Source organism: Colletotrichum scovillei, assembly GCF_011075155.1.
Source record: "Colletotrichum scovillei strain TJNH1 chromosome Unknown Contig00011, whole genome shotgun sequence".
Lineage (NCBI taxonomy): Eukaryota > Fungi > Ascomycota > Sordariomycetes > Glomerellales > Glomerellaceae > Colletotrichum > Colletotrichum scovillei.
In genome coordinates this window covers 1,566,472-1,591,160 of record NW_023336269.1, presented here as the reverse complement: position 1 = coordinate 1,591,160, position 24,689 = coordinate 1,566,472, and the positions used below count along the sequence as shown (strand labels likewise).

The 24,689-nt window shown below is 54.8% G+C and overlaps 5 protein-coding genes across 5 annotated transcripts; 4 read left to right on the top strand and 1 right to left on the bottom strand.

The window, feature by feature from the left end:
- Window positions 1-2,570: 2,570 nt before the first annotated feature.
- HER10_EVM0010855 (WD repeat domain-containing protein) lies at window positions 2,571-3,925 on the top strand (the record flags this gene model as incomplete). The annotated part of the gene is made up of 3 exons (XM_035480302.1): window positions 2,571-2,791; window positions 2,844-3,087; window positions 3,176-3,925. 3 exons carry the CDS (start codon window positions 2,571-2,573, stop codon window positions 3,923-3,925), a joined length of 1,215 nt encoding a protein of 404 aa, XP_035327255.1.
- An 849-nt stretch (window positions 3,926-4,774) lies between these two features.
- On the top strand, window positions 4,775-5,881 carry HER10_EVM0012052 (HpcH/HpaI aldolase/citrate lyase family protein; the record flags this gene model as incomplete). Its single annotated transcript, XM_035481456.1, has 3 exons — window positions 4,775-5,029; window positions 5,091-5,143; window positions 5,203-5,881. The coding sequence occupies 3 exons, from the start codon at window positions 4,775-4,777 to the stop codon at window positions 5,879-5,881; spliced, it is 987 nt and encodes a 328-aa protein (XP_035327359.1).
- A 1,271-nt stretch (window positions 5,882-7,152) lies between these two features.
- Window positions 7,153-9,120, top strand: HER10_EVM0001872 (NMD3 family protein). The gene has a single exon (XM_035471607.1). It carries the CDS (start codon window positions 7,263-7,265, stop codon window positions 8,766-8,768), a length of 1,506 nt encoding a protein of 501 aa, XP_035326569.1. The 5' UTR covers window positions 7,153-7,262; the 3' UTR covers window positions 8,769-9,120.
- A 2,511-nt stretch (window positions 9,121-11,631) lies between these two features.
- HER10_EVM0007023 (putative RNA recognition domain-containing protein) lies at window positions 11,632-12,936 on the bottom strand (the record flags this gene model as incomplete). The annotated part of the gene is made up of 1 exon (XM_035476590.1): window positions 11,632-12,936. The coding sequence occupies exon 1, from the start codon at window positions 12,649-12,651 to the stop codon at window positions 11,632-11,634; it is 1,020 nt and encodes a 339-aa protein (XP_035326955.1). The 5' UTR covers window positions 12,652-12,936.
- A 5-nt stretch (window positions 12,937-12,941) lies between these two features.
- HER10_EVM0002741 (aldehyde dehydrogenase) lies at window positions 12,942-15,591 on the top strand. The gene is made up of 2 exons (XM_035482905.1): window positions 12,942-13,557; window positions 13,714-15,591. The coding sequence occupies exons 1-2, from the start codon at window positions 13,153-13,155 to the stop codon at window positions 14,758-14,760; spliced, it is 1,452 nt and encodes a 483-aa protein (XP_035326641.1). The 5' UTR covers window positions 12,942-13,152; the 3' UTR covers window positions 14,761-15,591.
- The last annotated feature ends 9,098 nt before the right edge of the window (window positions 15,592-24,689 follow it).

Here is a 24,689-nt window from a genome sequence, read left to right as displayed (position 1 = left end):
TCAGAGCCTTCAGTCTAGGTGTCTAGGCACGCAATGTATTGTTCTTTGGGGTCGCTCCGAGCCCCTAGAGACGCACTTGCGAACACCGGGTACAAGCCATTCGGGAATAGCTCGAGTTTCACAGGCATCTCGTTGGATGCTGCAGACGGATAAGGCTGCGCTTGTTGCCCACTGAACGCCGCCACATCATCAAAACTTGCGCCCGTCCCTACTACTCGGACTAACGTTTCCCATGTTGATTTGTAAAGCAACCGTGTACCAGATGGTTCGCCTGCCGGTGACTCGTCCGGTGATTCAGTACTCGAGAACATTGAGACGACGAACAAAAAGGACGATAGAGAAAGAGAAGAGAACCGAAAAAAGAAACGACAGCTCAATAAGCTTGGTCAGACAAGCATTGCCTAGCGGTGCGGAGCGGAGAGGAATTAGGGCGAACAACCAGGATACCCAAGTTCCCATTGAATAGGCTCTTGAACGGTGTGCCCGATCATCGATGGCAAAATGATTCATCCGCCGTGACTGCTAGGCCGAGATGATGCTCAATGCTAATTCGAGAATGCCGCTTGCGACACGAATCGCTCAGCGCCCATAGCACAAAAGTCCATCCATCACGGGTGGATTCTCTGTGCGCTAGGTTCGGAGCAACTTTGCCGACTTGGGGTCATGGATTCATCATAACGTCCTCCGCGAACCCGGATGAAGGGGTTTGTCGTGTATCGATACTGACTGAGATGCATTGGAAAGGGGTCTCGGGATGCGGAGGAACAGAGCAGACTCGAAGCAAACGAAGTGTGTGTGTAACACCAGACCGGTGTGCCGATCTTGAAGCCAACTGGGCCGACACGTCTGTTGAGGATGATGCCAAGTTGACGCTTGGGGGTGGCTTGGGTGCTTGGGTGGATGTAAGGCAGAAGACGGCCGTCGGCGACAATTGCGTGCCAATGTTGCCGTTGCACGTGTCGGAGAGATTGCCGTCTGTCAGATTTACGAGGGCTGCAGGAAGGGCCAATTACCAAAGACAAATGAGGTAAGCAGCGATGGCGTAAGTTGTGATACGTACCGGCACCAAGAGACCGGGATGGACACACGTAGAACCTAGGTACCTACCTAGGTACAAGTAGGTCTGAATCTGGAATGGAAGGAGCACCGAAGGAGAAGGAGCAGGTACCGTAAATCTGCTCGGGCACAGACGGAACGATCCAATGAGACCCCCCCCCACGCCGGCACACCACCAGGAAAGCAACCCTGATACACCGAACACACCTGGCCACACCGAGCTTTCACCTAGAGAGATGACAAGACGGCGGAGAACCAGGAATGTGTGCCATCCAAGCCAAATAATCCCGCTGACTTGGTTCTGGACGTTCCCGTCTGACCAGAAAGGATGCCCCGCCAGGATCCAACCCGCCCGGCTGGGAATCTTCCACAGCTCTGGATAACTTACATGTGGTAACTCAAGCTCCCCGTACCTTGCTGTGTCTTGCCTCCAGCCCAGGATACATTACACAACTCCACGTTGCGTGCTCCGACAGGATTTAGGCATCACGGTAAAATACAAGAGACCCTTCATTCCAAGCTGACGTGGACCGAGCGGGCGACGACTCACCTCCCTCCGCTCGTATCTATAATATCCGATGCGATCCGGACCCTTCGGTCGACTCGGCCGCACCGTCCGCTTCCCACCACCCTCTAGTGGACAAATCTCATACCGCACTGAAGGGACGGTTACTAACTTGTGGCATTCGCAGAGACAGAGGGATACAACGTGAACCGACTTACATGGATACACTGAACATGGGCCTCACGGGCCTCTCGATGTTCTCCGCCTTACGAGAGTCATGTCGTGATAACCCCAGCTTCGCGGTGGATAAAGGCAACTTTAAACAGACGCCCCAATCGCGACCGAAGTAGACAAACATCTACCGGCTCTCTCGCCTGTACACGCATTTGCCCTCACAGTAAAGGTGAACTGCAGTGCCTGTTTCCCATTGTCCCACGTCACGGGCTCTATTCCGGGATTACCAAGATATCTCACCTCACACAGCATCCCTGGTCCTTATCAGGTATTTATCTTGCCAGTCATATTGATAACCGCCACCATGGGATTCGAGCTCATGAGAGTAGATTATCATCAGTTCGTCTTCGAATCAAAGTGCGACACCTCACGCAGACGGGCGGTTCGGAGTAATGTGTCAGAGGTCTGACGTGAGATGTCTTGTCCCCTTTATTGTACTCGGTATCCCAAATCCCGGTGGTCAGAAATGCCATCTCTGAATTTGTCAATTTGTCAGATTCCTAAAAGCAGAGAAAACATGGCATGGCAATCAGACGAAGCACTGTTCTGATACTGTGAATAGCATGTTCCGGCAGGCAATAGTGGCTCACCTCCGCTGTGGTAAGTAAGCCGGTTAGAGGAGTGCAGGTGGGCCAGAACCCTTCCTTCCGCAGGAGGATACTGTGCGTTTTTGGAATCAAAGACACTGTTTTGACTTTTCCTCCACCACCTCAAATCGCCGCGCTTTCACTTTAATCTTTCGCGTGACAAGATCGCAGGTCGGACAATCCAGGCCATGGCAGAATCAACCCCTCACCCAAAGTCCATCCTTCGAGGCCACAAAGCCCAAGTGCACGCTTTATCCTTCGTCCGCGGTAACGATCGTTTGGCCAGCGGAGATGCGGAGGGCTTCGTCGTCCTCTGGGACCTCACCATTATGCGCCCGACGGCTGTATGGAGGCCACATGAGAACGCAATTTTGGGGATAAAGGGTTGGGGAGACGACCGGATAATAACGTGAGCATCTCTCCATCGCTGCATCGCTGATCCTCTCTCACACTCTACTCAGCCACGGCCGGGATCATAAGCTTGCCGTCTGGCAACTGGGCCTCAAGGATGAATCTCACCTGAGCAAGAAGCTACCTCTCGATGAGACAGCAGAGCCACGGCCACAACCTTGGCTTTTGCATCTCATCGACGTCAACACCATGAATTTCTGTTCATTCGCATCATGTGCTCCGCTGCCTGGCGACGACGCGTCCGAGTCTTCGAACTTATTACTAGCAGTGCCAAACACTCTGGCGTCGGAATCGGTCAGTTCACCATCCCCGCCAATTATCTCCGCCATTAAGCCCGGCCTTGTGCATGAGACCGGGAACCTAACCCGTGCATCCGTGATAGGTCGACATCTACGAATTACCGTCCAAGAAGCGACTTCACACAATAAAGTCAACAGAGAAGAATGGCATGGTCATGGCCCTAGCCCTGCTGTACGTAGACGTACCCGGGTCTACACCGTCATCCACCAATGGTCGTTTGACCCTCGTCGCCGCATACGAGAATGGGTTAGCAACGGTCTTGCAGGTCAACAGTGGGACTTGGAATACTACCTACTTGTCTCAAGTCCATAACCAGCCCATCCTCTCCCTCGACGTCGTCGCGGAGCAAGGCTACTTTCTTACCTCCGGTGCAGATGCAACAATCGCCAAACACCCTATTCCGGGCCTTAATCCGGTACCTAACTCCGATATTGACCTGGGCATCATCCAGCAGCCGTTGAAGATTTTGAACACGAAGCATTCGGGCCAGCAGAGTTTACGCCTGCGGGACGACGGACGCATCTTTGCTACCGCTGGCTGGGATTCCATGATTCGTGTGTATTCCTCCAAGACGCTCAAGGAGGTGGCAGCTCTCAAATGGCACCAAGTGGGATGTTACGCGGTTGCCTTGGCTAGTGTCGGGGCTACATCTCGGACTGATGAAACCCGAAGCGCGTCCAGCGATCCCAATCAGCTTCCCCACGATCTTATCTCTCGTCCAGGACAACAGCAGCTCAGTGTCAAGGACAGGCGCATCCAGCAAGCTCAGAATGCTCACTGGCTGGCAGCTGGGAGCAAAGACGGCAAAATATCCATGTGGGACATTTTCTGAGGGTCCTTCCTGAAGAGGGTTACGATCCCCTGTCTGATCCAGGTCGTAAATGATCCTGCAGTAAGACCTACTGTGATGGACAACGCTTAGCGCGGAGCCAAAAACATGATATTCCTTTCAAAGGTCATTGGAGGCTGATAGAAGCTTACGCCAGCTCAGCCGGCTATTAGGGCCCGATCAATTCGGCCCGTGTCCGAGAGGTAGCAATTGACGTCCCTCGAATAATCACCGTCTGGTTAATGCACCAACTTCTTGCGTTCCCCGCGTCTAGGAAGCTCGCCTATATCGCTGTTGCTTTACCCTATACTAAGCACTAAGATACCCAATAAGCCATTGGATTGATGTACGGAAGGGCGTTTACGGCTAGGGTACGGAACTTTGTTCTTTTGCAAAGCCTTATGCTTGAGCATAACGACCAAACACTTTCTTTTGCCGACACACGCTGACGTGAGAGTAGGGTACCCACCCGTCGTTGCATCCATCGTGCTGTAGAAATGCTCCTCGTCGAACAAGGTCAAAGCAAGTCAATAGTTGGGACATCTTCTAGAGCACCGTATAGTACCAATGCCGAGTCACAGAGACAAACCGATAGTCCAGCTCCACGTTGTCGCTGTCGGAGAGAAACCAACTGCGAGCCCCGGCAAGCTCTGGCGGCCCCTGAAGGTCCACAAGTTGGCAGCATGCAATGTGACGTTTGATGAATTCAATGTGATATAAAAGAGTGACCTTCGCCGCTCTTTTCGTCGACATCTGAACGCATCGATATCTCTTCCATTACGTGGATACCTCACCCCAGAGACTCTATTCATCTACCAATCACCCATCTTCCGAGCGGACAGACTAGCCAAGATGTCAGTCATCGGCCAGGAATACAAGAATGTCCCTACGCTGGGAATGAATGCCTACGCGGCGCCCTCCCTGTTTCAACCGCACAAGGCTCGTCAAGCCATTCGTGATGCCCACGAGAAGAAGATCCCCCCATTGATGTGCTATTATGCTGGCCTCAGTTCTCTCCCCATCACACGCTTCCTTGCCCCCATGGGATACGACGCAGTTTGGATTGACTGGGAGCACACTTCCTGCAACGTCGAGACCATGACGTCGGTAAGTCATCGGCCGGAACGACAACTGGCTGTGCCGAACTTCACTGACCAACAGGGTATAGATGGTCCATGAAGCTATCTTCATGAGCCAGGGACGAACCATCCCTTGGGTTCGGTAGGGATTCCTACAAGCAACTAACAATAGTGAAGCTGGCGCTGACATTCATCAAACAGTGTTCCCGGCCACGATCACGCCGCCATCGGCTACGCCCTCGACTGCGGTGCCAGCGTCGTCATCCCCCAGGTCGAGACGGTAGAGGAGGCCAAGCACGTCTTGTCCGCGGCCAAGTACGGCACCAAGCAGCGCGGCACGCGCTCCGCTCCCCCCTTCCGCCTCATCCCCTTCCTCACCGACACCCCCTACGACCCCAACCGCGACATCCACAAGTGCGTCAACGACCAGGCCGCCATCATGATCCAGATCGAGTCCGCCGAGGGCGTGCGCAACCTCGACGCGATCCTCACAGAGTGCCCGGACATCGACGTCGTCTGGTTCGGCACGCTCGACTGCCGCGTCAGCATGAACCTCGAGGCCAAGATGGGCGGCATGGGCGCCGACGAGCCAGAGTGGCTCGAGATCTCGAAGCTCTTCTTCGACACCATCGACAAGCACGACAAGCCGTATGCCGGCTTCGCGTTCTGCGCGCCGCCGTACGGGAGCCCCGAGAAGCTTCGGGAGGCGGCGAAGAGGATGAGTCTTATTTCCATGTCGGCTGATGTGCTTCACCTCGGCGCGTTGGCTCAGGATTTGATGGTTGCTCGGGAGACTATTGGTCCCGTTGGTCAGGAGAACGGCAACGGGACGAACGGAAAGGGGACGGAGAAGACTGAGGAGGTAAACGGTAAGGCGTAGAGATGACCAGTTTTAACGAGTTCATGATCTGAGACCTTGTGTAGGCATACCCTTGAGAGAGAAAGAATAGATTCTTTGCGATTTGAAGGCTTTGTGGAAGCTGGAGACCTACAGTGATGGGTTCTTAGACTGAGCGAGAATCTTGGATGTCCCTCACACTACCACAGAAGTTCAAGCCATGTTGATAATGCCAAAAGTTCCCAGCTGTAATTTCGAATGTCTGAGTAGCTTAGTGATAAATGACAGATCGTCCCTTGCAATTATTCTCCTTTCGCTGCCACAAACAATGGGCGGTCGCGGTGTGGGCGAAAAGTCCACAGGCTGACTGACGCGGCGGTTATAGCAGCTGTAGATCCTTGAAGTCGATGATATGGGTTTGCAGAACTACGATAAGCCTAAAGGTAGGTAGTCTCGCTTTTCCCCAGGTCATCCTCGGCTGTTTATTCGTACCTGTCGTCTAGCCCGTCAGGACTCAGCAGTGATGGCTCATCTTCGAGACACAGTTCCAGGGATCTAAAAAGGGTTCCGATCCAGGGGCTTGACATCCACGAGCCCGACCCCTGGATGAAAGCATTTATGAAGGCGTGGTCAACTCTGATGCCGACTCAATGCGGTTCGTGCTTTGCTTTTCCTTCTGTCTCTCTCTACTGTCCTACTGATAGTGAGGCAGGCGAAAACTTTTGCAACAGCCTGAATAGATGCAGAGGTCTATGTGAAGTGCCCTGACTCTTGTATTCTCTCATGGATTGTCCGACACCGCTGTCAACGGAGATCCTGGTTACGCTGCAATCATGGCGTCCCAGCTAGCTAGATCCAGAGCAGCCGCAGGCTATTTCGTAAAAACCGATATGCCACGGGTGGGCCTTTTATTAGCCTTTCTTCACACAAATGTAGTAAATTACCACCTTGAGAAGCCTCTTGAACATCGACATGGCCGACGATCCCGGCCTGGGAGGAGGTGCCAAGCTATTGAGCCAACGATGACTCACAAAAGTAATGTATTGACACAGTCTATGACTAAATCTTCGAATCATCTTGCCTAGCTGCGGTCTTTCCGAGGGCGGGACTCCCTCTAACATGAGTTATTCAGATGATAGAGGGCGCAACTGGATACTGGTGTTAGTTGTGATTACTAATGTGACTCGAACTTCAGGGAAACCCCGCCACCAGCGGCGTCATTATCATGTGACTTTATTGATAAGCCCCGCGCTCGCCTTATCGGCCGGGGTTCATGATTTTTTTTTTCCCCTCGATGAACAACCCCGCCATACACCGAGCCCAAATTGCCCAAGAGAGCCCCTTGTCGCCTCATTTTCCCATACCTTTTCCCTCCTCGACATCGACAAGGACATAGGCAGTGAGGGCAAAAAGAGACGCCAAAATGAATATGAATAGCACCCACGCCACGATTCTTTGCTGCAACTGCGGCGCTCCCATCGACGGAACGACCGCCGCCAACGCGCTCTGCTTCGACTGCATCAAGTTGACCGTCGACATCTCCCAGGGCGTCCAGCGCGAAGCCACCCTCAACTACTGCAGAGATTGCGAGCGCTGGCTGCTGCCGCCCAGCAGTTGGATCGTCGCCGCCCCCGAGTCCCGCGAACTCCTCGCCCTCTGCCTCAAGAAGCTCAAGGGCCTGAACAAGATACGCATCATCGACGCCTCCTTTGTGTGGACGGAACCCCATTCGAGACGAGTCAAGGTCAAGATCACGATCCAGGACGAGGTCCAGAGCGGCGTCCTTCTCCAGCAGGCGTTTGAGGCGGTTTACATCGTCGCGTACCAGCAATGTCCCGACTGCGCAAAGTCCTACACGGCCAACGTGTGGCGCGCCTCCGTCCAGGTCCGGCAAAAGGTCCTGCACAAGAGGACGTTCCTCTACCTCGAGCAGTTGATTATGAAGCACGGCGCACACAGAGATACCCTCAACATTAAAGAAGCAAAGGACGGAATCGATTTCTTCTTCTCGGCAAGGAATCAGGCTGAAAAATTCTGCGACTTCCTCAACTCCGTTGTGCCCTGCACGGTCAAGAAGTCGCAGGAGCTCATTTCGCAAGATATCCACACATCGACAAAATCTTTCAAGTTCACCTTTTCAGTCGAACTGATTCCTATTTGCCGTGACGATCTTGTGGCTCTGCCCATCAAGCTGGCCCGGGCATCCGGCAACATTTCTCCCCTCGTCATTTGCCACAAGATCGGAACCGCAGTATACCTTTTCGACCCCAACACCCTTCAGACCGCAGATGTCAGCGCTCCCATCTACTGGCGCGCACCGTTCCGTTCCCTCGCCGACGTCAAGTCGCTCGTTGAGTTTATCGTCATGGACATCGAGCCGACGGGCATCACAAAGGGCAAGTGGCATCTCGCCGAGGTGCAAGTAGCCCGCGCCTCCGACCTGGGCTCAAACGACAAGACCTACTTTGCGAGAACACACCTGGGCGGCCTGCTGCACGCCGGCGACTCGGTCCTGGGCTACATGCTCACGGGCACCAACTTCAACAACGAGGAGTTTGACGCTATTGAAGAGTCGCACGCCTACGGCTCGACGATACCCGACGTCATCCTCGTCAAGAAGCACTACCCCAACAGAAGAAAGCACAAGAACCGCAACTGGAAGCTCAAGCGCATGGCCAAGGACGAGGGTGAGCTGCTGCCCAAGCAGGCTGACCAGGACCGCATGAACGAGGACTATGAGCAATTCTTGCGCGATGTCGAGGAGGACGATGAGCTGCGCGCGACGATGGCGCTGTACAAGTCACAACAGCCGCAGAATATCGATCCGGACGCCATGAGCATCGCCGAGACCGAGGGCGATGAGGGTGCTCCGAGGGTGGACATGGATGAACTGCTTGACGACATGGACGAACTCCAGATTCAGGATTAGGCGTCAGGTGTGGATGCCTGTCTTCCGAAAGGCGGCGGGCAGGGGATGGGGGCGTGTCGTCTATGGACGGACGGGACAAAGTTGGGACGTGTCTCTGTTGAGGTCCCCGACGTTTGGTGGCTCCGGGGTGGTGTTAAGGTTAAGTGGCCGTCTGCGGGGAGGAAATGTGTTTCCTTACGAGATGGTACGTGGACACGTTTGGTTTCTTGGGCAATAGAAGAAGAGAGTGAAGGTATCTCTCTCTCTCTCTCACACAAAAAATGAATGGGATGGTTTCAAGGATGGGGTGGCAAGGCGTGTATGCATCATCAGATACCTTTGACTGAGACTACGACGCAAGTGAAAAAGGGCGTTTGCGTTTGTCGTTGGAAAGAGAGAAAAAAGACTACACTACTAGATCACCACGTGGCTCATGCGTCCGCCTTGCCTTGGTTGCGTTTCTCTGTCGTGTATTCCTCTCTGCCGTTCAACCGCCGCATCTCACGATCCCATCGCCGTTAAGCAGGGATCCAGTCTCAGAGCTGTCGGCGATGTGCCATTCCAACTTGTCCGAGCTTCACCTCATGCACTCTTCTTGCCCTCTCTACGTCCCGTGCTTAGCACTCCATTGATGGGCAACGTCGTACGTGCGTTCAGCAGCAACTCGTCGCACGGCCCTCGACAGGGGCTCCCCCGACTTATACCATTCACACCATTCACACCCTACCCTGTGTTGTTTATTCGTACAACAGCACATCGACCTTCCCATCAACAGTTGTTCGTCCGTGCTCTTCTCTCCCAGTTACCCAAAGAGGGTGCCGACTGTCTGGGACTGCCGACTTCACTGTTTCTAATCGCCGACTCCAGCGGGCTTAAGCACGCAAGTCACACCATAAACTCGGCACCCCCAGACCCCTACCTTAGTCATGGGCCTCACGAGCCCATGGCCTGTCCGTCCGTCTGTCTGTCTGTTCATTCGAGAGGCGGAGAGCCTCTCCTACGTTCATCCAGCACTGGACACTCCTGGGTCCGCGAAGCCGGCCGCCGCCGACTCTAGGAGCCACACCCTCTGAGGCTCTGCCTGGATACCAGAGACGGCGGTCGTTGTTTCAACCCTCTACGAAACCGACATGGCCCGTCCTTCCTCATCCTACCCTCAGGCTTCCCCAGAGTCTCCCCAAGGGGCCGTTCAGACTCAGCCTTATCCCCCCCGACCCCGGACCCGAGTTCCCAGACACCCTCCAGGCGCCGGCGGTTAAGCGGGAGTAAGAGACCTGTCGGCACCTCCCTTTCCCCAGACTTTGGACCACTCAGACCATAGACGTGTCCGCTGCACCCATGGAGGCTCTACTCACACATACACACCCCATCCATCATGAGGTAAGCCTCCACCTCCACCCTTCCCGACCACCAACTTTCGCTGGCGACATTGATGAGACGGTGGAGGGAGGGAGGCAGCGGGATGCCTACGGGGACCTGACTGTCGGCGCCATACCGCACGGGTTTACAGTTTCCCTGAGGTTTGTCATGATGGTGGGGAGGGTGTACGTCGTGGTCAACGTTTTGTTTCTACCTTACTCACTCACAGGCCAAGGCGGACTCCGACGGACGGGAGGCTCATCCTCTCACCCACACGGCGGCGGGCCACGGCGGCTTGGTTTACTCCATTTGGCCGGGGGAGGGTGGGGGCGTCGGCAGGCGGGCAGAAGTTGGGAGTGGAGACCGCCCGTATGCGCGCGCAACAACGGGTGTTGCCTTTTTGATTTTTCTTTTGCGTATGAGGCTTTTGGAGATCGGGGTTGCTGCCATCTGATCGAGATGCTGTAGACGGGTACTTTGTTTGCTTGGTTTCTTGGACGCCGGTGAAGGTTGGCGCGGCGCGGTGCTTTTTGACGATGACTACGGTTTCGTGTGAGTAGGAATAATGACATGTCATAACAGAGCGTTCTAGTCTATGGCTTGTGTCTACGAGTTTGGGCCGGTATTGTAGAGTTAGGAGGTTCGCCGAGGTTGCGTTGTGGTGAGCTCAGTATAAGGCGATGTAAAGTTGAGGCCGAGGCTGGAGAGCTGCTGATGAGGTGATCAAGATCGCAGCCGCGGCTGGCAAGAATCTTTACACAACGACGACTTAATGCAAGATTACCAATGGAAGGTCGTTCCGAGCCTAGATTGCTGCGATTACGCACTCCCTCACATGCTCTTGCGAGGTTTGTTGAGCCTCAAATTGAGCGTTACGCTAACGGCAAAGTGCTCATGTTAACGCCGGCTATTGTAACGATTTCATTTCGAGCAGCTTCTTCGTCCGAGTTTCCAAGGGACCATTTCATCATATCTTTCATGCCAAGTGAATAGATCGCCAAGTCAGGAGCTCGTCAAGTGTGTAGCTCGTCGCGGAGCCGAGAGTGGTGTAGAGGAAGCATTCGCATTCGCTCCGGTTATGCAGCAACATACTTCACAGTCCAAAGGGTCTGCTTCATGCTGGCGAGTACAGACGACACGCATCATCCTGCCTGAATGCTACCGCCGGCTTCTCAACTGTGCATAGCTTCGTCCCGTAGAGGTAGACACGTAAAAGGACGTCATTTCGTCTTCTCTTTTCATGCCAAGATGCCAGACAGATTGCCCACCTAAGCCGTCAAAGATGGTGACCCAGTAGCTCTCGCATTCGTAGTCCGGCAGTCGGCCGTAGATACCCACCCCTTCGCGTACACTTGCAACCACACACACGCCGCAACATCCCGAGGCTGCCGGCCCATAGGGCTATTATCTTTCATCTTATGATTTTTGAAAGTCACATTTTATGCTCCCTATTACCAGTAACATAAGCGGCGGATAACTGTTGAACGCCGAACATAAGCACACGCCCCACCCCTCCCCATCTTCATCAGAAGATCTTTCCGAGCACCCTCGCAACATCACCTGCCGGCTTCGCACCCGAGCCAGCCTCGCTTTTCCTATCCGCCAGGGGTATCTGCTTAAACACCGTCCGCCTCTTGTCCAGCTTCTCCGCCTCCGCCGCCGGTGCCGCCGCCGCACCACCATCAGAAGAAGCCCCCGCTTCCGTCGTCGACGCAGCCGCCTTGCCGCGCTTCTCCCTCGTCGCAGCAATACCGTCCAACACCCTGGCCCTCTCCACATTGCGCACAAACTCCTTGTTCTCCTTGCTCGCCTTGCTAATCTCAGCCCGCATCCTGCTCGTCCGCTCCGCGTTCTCGGCCGTGATCTGCTCTGTCAGGTGGCGCCACTTGAACCCCTTGAGGTACTTTAGCGTCCAAATGTCGTCGTGGTAGTACGACCCCTTCTTGCCGCCGATGGTCCGCGCGTTCAGCAGCTCGCAGACGGCTTTGGCGTCCTTTTTCCGCATGAACTCGACCCAGCCTTCCGTGTAGGACTTCTTCTTGTTGCCGCCGGCTTTGACGCGGCGCGCGTGCGCGGTCGGGTCCTCGGGCGCGAGGAAGATGCGGTTGATCTTGCCGTAGGGCTCGAGGAGGGAGCGCAGCTTCTGGGGCTTCATGAAGGGCGGGATGCGGGAGATGTAGACGACGCCGGACTTCTTGATGGCCTCTTCCGTCGCGACGAGGTTCTTTTTCGTGAGGGGCTTGGAGACGTCGGGAAGGTCTAGCTTTGTTGCCGAGCTTGAGGGCTTTTTCTTGGTTGAGATTGAGGCTTCCGCATCTTCGCCGGCATCTTCGTCGTCGTCGTCGTCGCTCGCTGCGTCTTCGGTGTCCTTTGTGACATTGTGCTCCTCGTCGCTGAAGTCGTCCTCGTCCTCGCTGTCGACTTTGCGCCTCTTGGCGCTGCGGCCTCCCTTGCGCAGCTCCTCGGCCTCGGAGTCGTAGCCCTGGTCGAGGTCGTCGTCGCTCTCGTCTGCGTCGAGGAACTTGTTTCGTTTTTCGGGAGCCATGGCGGCTGCTAGAACTGAAGTATGGGTAGACGGTGGGTCCTCGAAATCGGTAAGTGCTAGCAAGAGCAAGATGCAATTCCTCTGCTGCAGCCTTGTCGGTAGCCTCGTGGTCGGCGGTAATGCAACTGTCGTTGTACAATAGGTATCCAAGCAAAAGTCCGCGATCCCAGCCCTCTGGCGCGCGGTCTGCAAAAAAATTACAGCGGGCCTTATCGCCAATATCTTATCGGTGGTGGTGCTGATTGATTACATCATCCCTTATCTTACCGCGTTCCCCACAAGCGCGGTCCGGCAGGAGGTCACAGGTGCGGCGGTTGCCCCTCCATGTCATTGCCCCTCCACCTGCCCCTCAGTGAGCTCACGATTCATGAAGGGGAATATCTAAGCTGCGAATTGCCTCCCGATCAACGACTGTGAACTGATTCCCTTTTCTCTCATTCATACGTTTTTCTCTTCAACTTGAACCTTTTGATACCCCGTGAAGAAGAGAATCAGCCAAACATGTCTGTCGAAGTCCTCAAGACCATCTCCCCCACCACCAACGAGGCCATCCTCACCCGGAATGGCGTCTCTCAGGCCGAATTAGATGAGCTTCCCAACACCGCCACCAAGGCTTTCGAGTCATGGAGCAAGACCTCGCTGGCCGACCGCAAGACCATCATCAAGAAGGCTCTGAGCCTCCTCCTCGAGCAAAAGGATGATCTCGCCCAAGAGCTTACCGTCCAGATGGGCCGCCCCTGTGCCTACACCGGCGTCGAAATCGCCACGGCGGTGAAGCGCGGCGAGTACCTCCTGAAGATTGCCGATGACGTCCTCAAGGACACCGAAGGCGAGGCTGAGAAGGGATTCAAGCGCTTCATTCGCAAGGTTCCCGTTGGCCCGGTCCTCGTCCTCTTTGCCTGGAATGTGGGTTCTTTCTTGTCTCCTACTTTTCGTGGCTCCTCCCGTTACGTGGTGTCCGCGGCATGGTTGAATGTTTCCATTGCTGTGAGACAACGCGCAAACTGCTGAGCCACCACCAACGCGATACCCCTGTCTCTTTCACTAACATCACACTCCCAGTACCCTTACCTCATTCTGGTCAACTCGCTCATTCCCGCGCTGTTGTCTGGCAACACCGTCATCTTGAAGCCCTCACCGCAGACTCCGACGATTGTGGAGCGCGTGGCCAAGGTGTTTGAGGAGGCCGGTCTCCCGGCCGGCGTGCTGCAGTACTTCCACTGCGGCTCTCCCGTCATGATTGAGTCCATCGTGCGTAACCCCAAGGTGAAGCTCGTTGCCTTTACCGGCTCCGTGGCCGGTGGTCTGGCCGTGCAGCAGGCTGCGTCAGACCGTGTCGTCAACGTCGGTTTGGAGTTGGGAGGAAAGGACCCGGCCTACATCCGTAGCGATGTGGACATTGACTGGGCCGCGGCCGAGATCGTCGACGGCGCCGTCTTCAACTCGGGACAGAGCTGCTGCTCCGTCGAGAGGGTGTACGTCGACGACAAGATTCACGATGCTTTTGTCGAAGCCGTCCAGAAGGTTCTCAAGGGGTACGTGCTCGGAGACCCCTTTGACAAGGGCACGCACGTTGGCCCCGTCATCTCGAAGCGTTCCCAGGAAGCCATCGAGTCGCACATCAAGGATGCCCTCTCCAAGGGCGCCACTGACGCAACCCCCGAGAACGAGTCCTTCAGCAACCCCCCGCCCAAGGGCAACTTCGTCAAGCCCACGCTCCTCACGGGCGTGGACCACTCGATGACCGTCATGACGGAGGAGACGTTTGGACCGGTGATTCCCGTCCAGCGGGTCAAGAGTGACGAGGAGGCTGTCAAGCTCATGAACGACAGCGAGTTCGGCCTGACGGCCAGCATCTGGACAAAGGACACGGACCGCGGCTACGAGCTCGCGGACCAGGTCGAAGCAGGAACCGTCTTCGTTAACCGATGCGATTACCCCAGCCCAGTGAGTATACCCTACAAGCAACAAACATGGCATTTCTTACCCTTGGCGGTCATCCGATCTGTATTCTGCCCGCTCCGATCACCATCCTCCGTGTTTGTTTGTCTCCGGTCCCCACCCTTTCCCTCTTCCTTAGCCCGATGCTCCCCCCGCCCCGAACGCTAGAGTTGGCAAAGTGGTTAGGAAGTTCCGACTCGGAGCGGGTAGCCGCATACTATCTTCCTTTTCTTTTGTTGTTTTATCTGCCTGCCGGCTTTCGCAAACTCTATACACTCGCCAGTCGTTTTTGTTTATCCATCGGCCTGCAAGCCATCTTCGTCATCAAGCCACCGCCATCATCCTTCCCCTCAGAGTCTTTCGGTACTGACAACTTTTTTAGGACCTAGCGTGGACGGGTTGGAAGAACTCCGGCAAGGGGCAGACCCTAAGCCGCTTCGGCTACGATCAGTTTGTCAAGCTCAAGAGCTACCACTTGAAGGACTACCCCAAATGAGCGGTAGGACCGTAGCCTTCCTCCTCGCGTGAGCACGCCTTGCGCCCGCTGTCACTGGCTTCCATCCGTGTCATGTGGGAAAGCTTGGGTGAGAAGGAGGAGGAGGAGGGGTGTTGGCGATGTTGTTAGGATGGTGTTTTGCCCGGTGAAGAGCAGACATCGCGACGGCGGGATATGCCAGGCGGAAGGAGGCTCCATCTAGTCAGCACTGTCTCTGTCAGGAACCTGAATCCCGGGTCCCAAGGCTTTACTGCTAGACTCGAGCCCACGTCAGAGAAGACGGCGTTTCTTCAGCGCACAGGCAGCCGCTTCTCTTGTGGACACTAGCATGGCGTAGTCTTCCTTGACAAGTTTGTTGAAGCAGTGGGCGGCCGGATGTCTGTGTCATTGTTAGGCTGAGCCAGAGCATCGGGGAGAGAGATGCACGATGGAGAAGTGGATATGGCACGATCACACGAATATTGTTAACGCTTGAAAAATCAAAGATACCTCTTATTTTGTTACTCTCACCTCACCTCACCTCACTCGGTTGGCCATTACCAAGTCAAGGCGCGGACGGAACTACCCATGATAAACCTGCTATGTGATATGACTACTAGTCAAACTTTTTCGAAGCAAAAGCTGGCACCAAGCTAAAGCAATGGCATGATCAACCCAACCCGCCGACAGCCTCAAAGTTGTCAGTGTCACTCACGTCAACGGCGTTCGCTATACGCTCAGATGGTTCACATTGGGTTGGAATCATGCCATTTAGTCAATGGTGGTTGTGATCTGTGTGTCCACGCACGATCGTTCTGTCTCCCCTTACGTCCCCGACGAGCTGGTACGCTAAATCCCCCCCTCGTGTCCTCTCTGCATTCTGTCCTCCATTTCCGACGCCGGGCCTCCATGGTTCCCACGGCCGCGCTCGGAACATGCGGTGTCGAAGACGGCAGGTAAGGGTCGTAGATCATTGCAGCGTGGCAGCATGGCAGCGTGGCAGCGTGGCATGGGGCATGGCGATTCCGAGACCGAGGCTGTGAGTGGTCAGTTTGCGATGTGATGCGATGCGTTTGTGCGTTTGCATGCCGATTGTGTATCCGCTTTTGGCATCTTCACACGTTTATTATCTCTCCCTCTTCTCTTTTACTGCGTGGAGGAGGCGTGTGCAGCAGCAGTCCGAGGGCCGACCAACGTGGGACGTGTCATCATTCCCCTTGGTCCCCCCTTGCATGGCGGATACAACCACACGCACGCATACAGAAGTAAATAAGCTCAAGCTCGACACGGAAACGGCGCGGAGGAAGAAAGCCATTTTTCGTCGTCTCGTTATCGCAACCGGGGTTTTTCCCACCCGTGCGGGTGTCTTGTCTGCTGGCTCCTCTCCTCATGAGACGAACAGCTGACGACTGGGCTGGGGCCTGTTGTAGTGTGAGAAACTCTACGAGTCTGAGTAAGTCACCAGAGAGTTATGGGTATGAGTAATGCCATTCGAGGTTGAACTGTTAAAAAGTTAACAGCAAGGAAAAAAAAAGTGTAAATACAGCCAAGACAGCTAAGCATCGAAACAACCATGCAAGACCCTTGAAACCCGGAAACCGCGAGTGCAAGATCTCCCGAAAAAAGCCTCGCGAAGCTTTACCTTGGTGCGTCGTCTCGTCGCATTCAGATAAAAAAGTGACAGAAGTCTTGTTTAGACCAACGTTGGAGTTAAAAATTGTGAAATGTGTGTGGTGTATGAAGTGCGGTTTCCGGAAGCGTCTTAACATACGTTTGAGGGAGGGCGAAGGAATCTCGGAGGCGAAAAGGCAAGACGGAAGAAGAGCATATGGAGGTTTATTCCGACTCGTGCGAGACACATTCTGCAGGAAAGCTTGACAATGTGGCCCATCTCTTGAGTCTTTCCTGTTTCCTATTGCGGCCAGCATACGATAACGACACCTTTCACGTTATGGACTCTCTGTAAGTTCTGGAAGCAAACATCAACGTTGAGAAAGAAAAGCGTGCGTGCGGGCGGCCGCGCCCGCGTGGGATATCGTCGAGTTTAAACAATGGAAAAAGCTTGCGTGGCAATGGCCGAGAACATCTCGAGGGGGGGATTTGAGAATTCGCCTTCAGTGTTTTTTGTTGAAACCCTTTGGGAATCGTGTCTCATTGCGGACGTGTACGAAACAACAAGAAGACCGCATGAGGCATACTGTTATCGTTGTGGAAACATAACGACTTTTTTTTTCTTCTTCCTCTTCTACGCCGCAATAAAACCGTCGACTTGCTCGAATGCGGCCAGAGAAGGTAGGATGGTGACGGTGATGGAGGCAATCGTCGGCCGCTGGAGAGGCGAAAAAGAAGGAGCGGGATGTGGGAGGGCGTGTCGTTCGTATGCGGCAAAGAGTGGTGATGGGGATTACCTCGGAAGGTTTCAGTCGTTTCCTTGATGGGATTCCTCCGTACGGACGCAGTGGCACAAACGATTTTCGGTACTACAGAGCGGGATGGGCGGATGGGAATAGTCACGTAGTGAAGAAAGGCGAGAGATAGTGTAGGAGAAAAAAACGAGAATTTGCCCTGCTTTCGTGCTGCGCCCCGACGTTGGACTCTTGAAACTTTCCGCAAACGGAATATACGATGATTTTGATGCTGGTGTCTGCCAAGTTTGAGAGTGCATCGTACACTACCGCAGCCATAGGAGAGAGCCGCGCGATGGGAGTGAAAAACTGCCGGTGGGTTAATTGGGCTTTTCTTTGGGGAGCTTGGCAAGTCATCAAAGCCAAGAGCAACTGCCGCGTTCAGCCATGTCGGGGACTACTTTTGAGGCTATCTTGGGTCGGTGATCCGTCCGTGCTTGCTTGGTGTAGTTTTTGTCCATGTCGATATCGATGCATCGGGCAAGATGTCGAGATAGTCGACCGTGACGGGTGTGTGTTGTCTCCACTATCAAAACCGAATTGGCCAATGACTTTGGCGGTGAGTGGTGGGGCCGTTCCGGAGCCGGTGATTCTCGGTGGTGAGGGGTTCAGTGGTCACGGGGGTGTGTAGTCACTTTGGTGGAAGGAGTGAAGGAGAGGAGAGCGCTGATCTGGAGAAGGAGTCACCAGACGGGACGCTTAGTTAAGCCACCGGAGGCCAGTGCTGAGCGGGAAGGGTGGGGCCTCGGCTTTCCAGGTAGGTAGTCTTAGGGGCAGCCGCTATCTTGTAGCGTGCAATTCTATGTGCGACGTGCCTTGCACCACACCTAGTTGGTCAGTTTACTGGCTCGACTGGTGCCAATTCGCTGTCAGGGAGGCTCACGAGGCTCTGTCAGTCAGTACGTAGTATCTTTAATCCTGCTCTGAGGTGTCACTCTGTACCTTACTGAAGCTGGCGATGGCTTCAAGGACCGCACATCCGTTGACTGTCGAGTCTATTAGGTAAGCTGGGCTAAATGTCGCTCTCCCACGAACTGGCCCAAACTATGCCAGCCTATTAACCCATCTGTCCATCTGTGTACTCTAGCTACCATCTCTATCCAAGCTAGCTCCTCAGATCACAGATCACAGGTCCCAGAAAGATCACACACCCCTCTCCACCACTCTTCACGGGTATCCACCCTCGCTCTCCCTTCGCTTCGGCCGTAACTCAGCTGCTGTGGTAGGGCACTTGATCTGGAAAGCGGTGCTTCCGTGACGCCGTCGCCTGCCTCTGCCGCGTCCTCCATCTGTGATCCATCATCCACCCTCCCCTCTCTTGATCTCTCCCCTCTTTCCAGCTGGGTAGTCCGAGCAAGTCCCGCTGTGGCGCACTGAAGCTTGCGGACGCTAACGAACAGTCGGGTTCGATCCAATGGAAATGGTTTGCAGCCACCAGGGGGAGGGTGAGGGGAGGGGATTTTCTTCTCTTGCAGCAGATCACAGATCGTCGAGGCCTGGGACTGGGCTGGCGGACACGGCGTCGACGAGGCGAGCTGCCAAACCCTTGTCCTGGGACGCGCGAGAGAGAGGGAGCCCAGCCAGCTGGCAAGCCTGGCAGGGCCTACGGAGTATTCACTACTACACTAGGTAGGTGTATTGATCTGATCAGGGGTTGATACGTGCTGAAAAAGCCCCCGATCGGGAAGAGGAGTGGCCCCCCTCCACTGTCAGCACTGACTGGCTTTGGAGGCTAGAGGGGCTTTTATTGGATCGAGTCTATTTGCTGGGTTAAATTGGCAAATGGCACATCATTTTACTGGTTTGGGGCTGAAAGAGGGATTCACGTCCCAAATCCCGATATTGAAGGGGAGGGAAAAGAGTATGTGAGGAAAACAAGCAAACATGCTGAGACGAGCTGGGGATATTACCGATCCAGAGAATCTCTCGGTTGACCACCAGGTTGCCAGGTACGCCAGGCACAGGGCGAACGCGAACGTGCAGGGGCAAGCGAGTGCAAAGCAAGCATGGCAGGCATTGCAATCCTTTTCCCGCCATGATCTGCCTATTGCAGATTGCTGGGCGAGATGAGAGTCTGCAGCCAAGGGGGGCCTGCAAGCTGCAATCTGCAAAGGCAGGGGGAGGGCAAGCATACGTTCCAAATCATTGGGAATCAATACCTACGGATATTCGTACGTACGGGAGTACGGGCAGGCGTACGGGTACCGCAGTATCGGAATAAGGAAAATCGTCAGCCTCAAATCATCTGCATCATGGCTTCACCGCCATCATCATCGTCATCATCAATCCATCATCTAGGTGTCACCATCCCCTCCAGCGGGGTTCACAACCCACCAGCTCGGAACCAGTGAGACGCGTGAGAAGCTGTGAAGGTAAGTGCTTGCGTCTTGCTTGGCCCTGCAACTATCTCTGCTCCTCACACACCCTCTTGGCTTCAGCTTCATGCAGCTTTCGTGGAGCTTGCAAAAGCCGTGGTGCCTGACGGTTCCGCTCGTGTAACTCGATCGTATATGCATTTGTGGTGATATAGGTAGGTCACCTATCTCCATCCGTGTTTTCCGTGTGCAGCTGCCAGCACATGAGTACCGTCCACTAGGTAAGGTACGCCGCACGTCTGCGTTCGAACCCGGTGATGGACGTTTGGTGATGAGGATCAACCGCCAACCAATTTAAGCCCCCATCCCTTCAGTCCGACGATGTGCAGCCCAGTCCGACAGCCCCAGTGCTCCTCCCCATGCTCCCCTCTCCCCCTCGTCCACCTCTTCATCTTTGGTGGGCGTACGCCTGCTGCAAGCCGAGAAGCCCACGAAGCCCTCGCAGGCATGTCCCAAAGCGTCCATCTTTCTTCGTTTGCTAGACCCTTCAGGGTAGAGCGGCTTGGTGCTCACCGCTCCACGGGACCTGGAACTTGGCAAGATTGGGCGTTAGTTCCATGCACGTTCGGGTCTTGTAGGCTGTAGAACCTGTCAGGGCAAGCTGGCAAACGCGGATGTGGCGCGGGAAGACAGAGATCAGAGTGAGGGGAAAGCAGAGAAACAGACGCCATCGACGAGTGCCAGACCTGTCCAGTATCTGCTCTGTGCACTAGGTAAACATCTTACACTGAGGACTGGATGCTCTGTGCTTTCTCTTCTGACACGCTGACAAGTCTCTGCCAGCGCCCGTTTCCACGCCTTGTTTGCTTGCCTGTGTCAGCACCTCTAAAACGGTTGAGGCTTGGAAGATGTTTCCAATGCTCAAGCTATGGCTCTCACTCTCGCTCTCTCACTCTCACCCTCTGGTCATGTGTTCCAAACGAAACGTGAGTCCGTTCTAGTGCTTGGCGTTGAGGCTGTGGAGGCTTCACGTCTACGACGACTACGACTACGACAGAAACTGCACCTCACCCCCCTCATCTGCTGTACGTGTACAGAAAAACGATCCATTAATAGAAGCCAAGAGTCTTGGTATCATTGGTGAAGAAAACGATGATGATGCCTAGAGAAATGCAGCTAATGCATCGAGAACCACCCAAGACTCACAGAGTCCGGAGCAAAAGGCTGCAAGAAGACCCAAGGAATGCCCGAAGTGTCAGGGGTCCTTGATTACATTCCTGCGAAATTGTTCAGCCCCAGAGGGCACGGGTTTGACCATTGTCGCAGGGGTTCCGCATCGCATTCCAGCTGCTGCGTACTCCGTAGGCGGAGACAGGGATAGTAATTAGTACGGATACAGGTTGCTGGAATGTTAACCAGCCTCATTAGAAATTCTGCTGAAGAAAGAAGCGGTAAAGAATGGACAGCAATTGATATCCAGTTAATGAGAGTACGTGGAGTAGCAGGGCTGAGGGCTGGACTGATACTACGCTGGAATGGCCGGATGAGACGGGATTGAGTGTTGGAATGCTTGAAGCTCCCCGCTTTCCACGGCCGACGAGAGGAATGTTAGACTCAACCTCATACTCGGCCGGTTCAATACTTCGTAACACACGACGACGTGTTTCCGAACCTGGAATCCGGTACAAATGTCTCGTCGATCGCGTGTCTGAAGCTCAAACCAGAGTGTCTAGTGCCTAGCGTACGATGATGCCGCCCGTATACAGACTCAGAGAAGAGTGTACGGATTCAGAATACTAGGGAAACCGTTGCCGTACTACCACATCCGGGTTTCCCGTTACCACGCTCCATGCCTCATGCCAAACGATCATCGCGAGAGGCAACCAGTAACCTCAACTCTACGATCGCGATGCCGATAGCGACGGACATGAACGGAGTACGACCCTCCCAAACAAGACAGCTCGTAAAGTCCGCAGGAGAGTGAGAGCCCTATCGTCTCGTCGCCGCAGCCCCGGCCGCTGTCGCCTGAAGATGGAAGGGAAAGCTCCGATGACAAACTCTACTTTGTCGTGAGAAGTTAGTGAAGAAGGTGGTGTAGCTTTCGGCATCACGCGGGCTTCTGCTGTAACCCTCTAACTCTCTCTCTCCCCTTGTCCCCATGCCTTTTGAGTTTCCTAACCCATGCTCTGCCTTACCAATTCGTACCCATGTTCAGTGATGCCACGCCCAACCCAATACAACTTTAAATCTGTTGTCGGCTTTTACGTGCGCAACACCAGGAGAAGATGCCTGCAACTTTTGGACGCACCAGAGCTTACACCCCCCACTGCAACTTAAGTTGGGCTGCAAGCAGTATGCAGACACTCACACACATCGCCGGCCTCCTCCCCCCCACCGGCCCCCGGACTCCGGCCGTCTGGGTTGGCGGGCGTCGTACACACAGCGCGCGCGCGGCGGGGGACCAGGGGTGTTTCGCGATCGCTTTTCTTTCTTCCCTTCTTACCTAATTACACAAATCTTCAATGCAGCAGCGGGCAAGGGTAAGGTAGAGATGATGAGGGATCCGCGGGCACGGCCGGAGCAAGATCACGGGGGGCACGCCTTGCTTCGGCAGCGGCGGCGGCGGCGGCGATGTGTCATCGGCCGGGAGAGTAGTGTAGGGTTTCCCAAATGAGAGGAAGGATGACAGATTACCTACAGGCCCAGCTCGATCTGGAATCCCGCGGACGCGGCGCGCGACGAGTAGTCGGCGGGCGGGACCTGCATGGTGCCTTGCATATGTTCATGTGTTCCTGAAAAGGTCACGGTCATCTTCAACGCTCCTCCGTGATGCCTCAGAAAATGTCCGCAGCCGACAGGACGTGATATGACGCGCCGTAAGGCCCGCGTGCGCTCTGGAATATCTGGAAGCTGGCGTATCCGTATGCAAAGCCCGTCCAAGCCAACGGCCTTTTTGGCAAGAACACCACTCGGCCGGCCGTTGGCGAAATATCGTCACATCAAAGAGACCAACCCAACCGTGCGGGAGAGCAGCGTCCTTGTCTGTGTGTATGCGTATGCTGGTGTGGTGTGTCTAATTCTAGGTCCGCGATGTCATCTCTCGTCCACTCACCAGCCCCGAACCGGCCGACTGCGCATCACTCGGCACCGCAGCACCGCACGTAAGAGTTGGTGGACTAACACAAAAAGGCATAAAATGAAATGCTCGTTGCGCGCGTATTGCGCAGCAGCGTTACGAAGCAGCACACCACCACACACCCATGACCTACACACCCATCCTCCCCATCTTGAAACAAATTCTCTTTTTTTTTATACTACAACAACGGACGGAACGTAACGGTAAGCCGTAAGTGAGTGTGTGTGAGTGAAGTAGGTATGAGTGAGCCTTACGGCGCCGAGTTTCAGATTTCAATGTGAGGGTGGGCAGTCAACTCTCTTTTTTTGCGCACTCACTCACTCAGCCCAGTCAGTCAGTCCGAACTCTCTATCACTCTCACTCTCACACTCACTCAAGGCTCTCGCATCTTGGCAAGGGTTGCAGGGGATTCCATTCCAACTGGGGGCTGCCGGTTCGGCGATCAGCGTACGGCCGGCCGTCTGTGAGCGACTGGAGCTCTGGAGAATTCTCATCCCCACGCGCACGCGGCGATGATGATGATGATCCTACCCCCCCTGCCCTGTCCTGCCCTGTCCGTCTCGTGATTGGGGAATTTCCCGACGTCCCCGATCCAATGCTCGATCCAAACACGGAGTTCGAAACTTTTACTTTCTACCTGTCACTTTCTCGCAGCAGCTCGTTTTCGTCGTTTTGCTTCACCAGGGAGTACAGTCACGTAATGTAGCAAAGTAATCATTCAAAGGTTGACACACAAAATGAATTCGGAAACTCTGTTGCCTAATCACCTAATGCCGTTGTCCCCGTTTGCTGCGGTACAGTCAGCCCACGTAAGATGCCTGACACTCACTCTCTCTTCTTCAAACAACCGATATTGCAACAACGTCGATGGCTCAGCCCAAAACGATAAGCCTCATCGATATCACTTCCTCTCTCAATTCCCATCACGGAACTATTCCCAAAGAAGTCGCATTTAGCCCAGCAAGTGAGAATCTGTAGCAAAGGCATTAGAGTAGTAGTAGCAGTCATCGTCGTTATCGGTAGGCAGTAGCTTCTTAGTTCCCCCATTGCCTCTACGTCCGTTGCAATGGATACACACCCACTCACACCACCCTGTGCCTGTGCCTGTCCCCTTCACGAAAATCCTCCCTCTCCTCCACATCCTTGCGGACCATCGTGCTTAGCCTCTCCCGCCTAACCTTGTTCCGCGTCCGTGGCGTCCGTCGGCCGACGGACGGACACTTTTCTTTGGTCGACTTTACGATGGCATGCGTTGTGTTCGCACCTAGGCGGTCTGGCAGTCTGGCGGTCAAGTCGGTCCAGTATGGTTGTTCCTGGGAGTGCGATTCTGCACGCGGCAGTTTCATCCCACATCTCTCCTCACTCTGAGTCTTGGCCGTACGCACATCACTCTCTCTCGAACACTCTCGCACACACGCACACCCCTCCATCCTCCACCCTTTCCGCTCCCCGACTGTCGTCCTCCCTCGGATGCTTTTGGCACTGATGAGATGACTGGCACACCTCAAGGGAGGCACTTCCCGAAAGTCCACGGCGAAGGACAGAGAGGCGGACGGGGACGGGGACGGGGTGTACGGTTGAGAGCCTGGAGGGGAGGGAGTGGAGCTAATGGGTTCAGTGGAGGAGGGGGCGTGCGATCGTTCCCGGGGACGTACGTGCCTTACGCACGTCTTCACCATGCTAGCGCGGCCACACCCCTCACACCCTCACCCTCCTCCTCGTTCACTCACCCATTCACTCACTCCTTGCTTCTTTTTCGCTCGTCA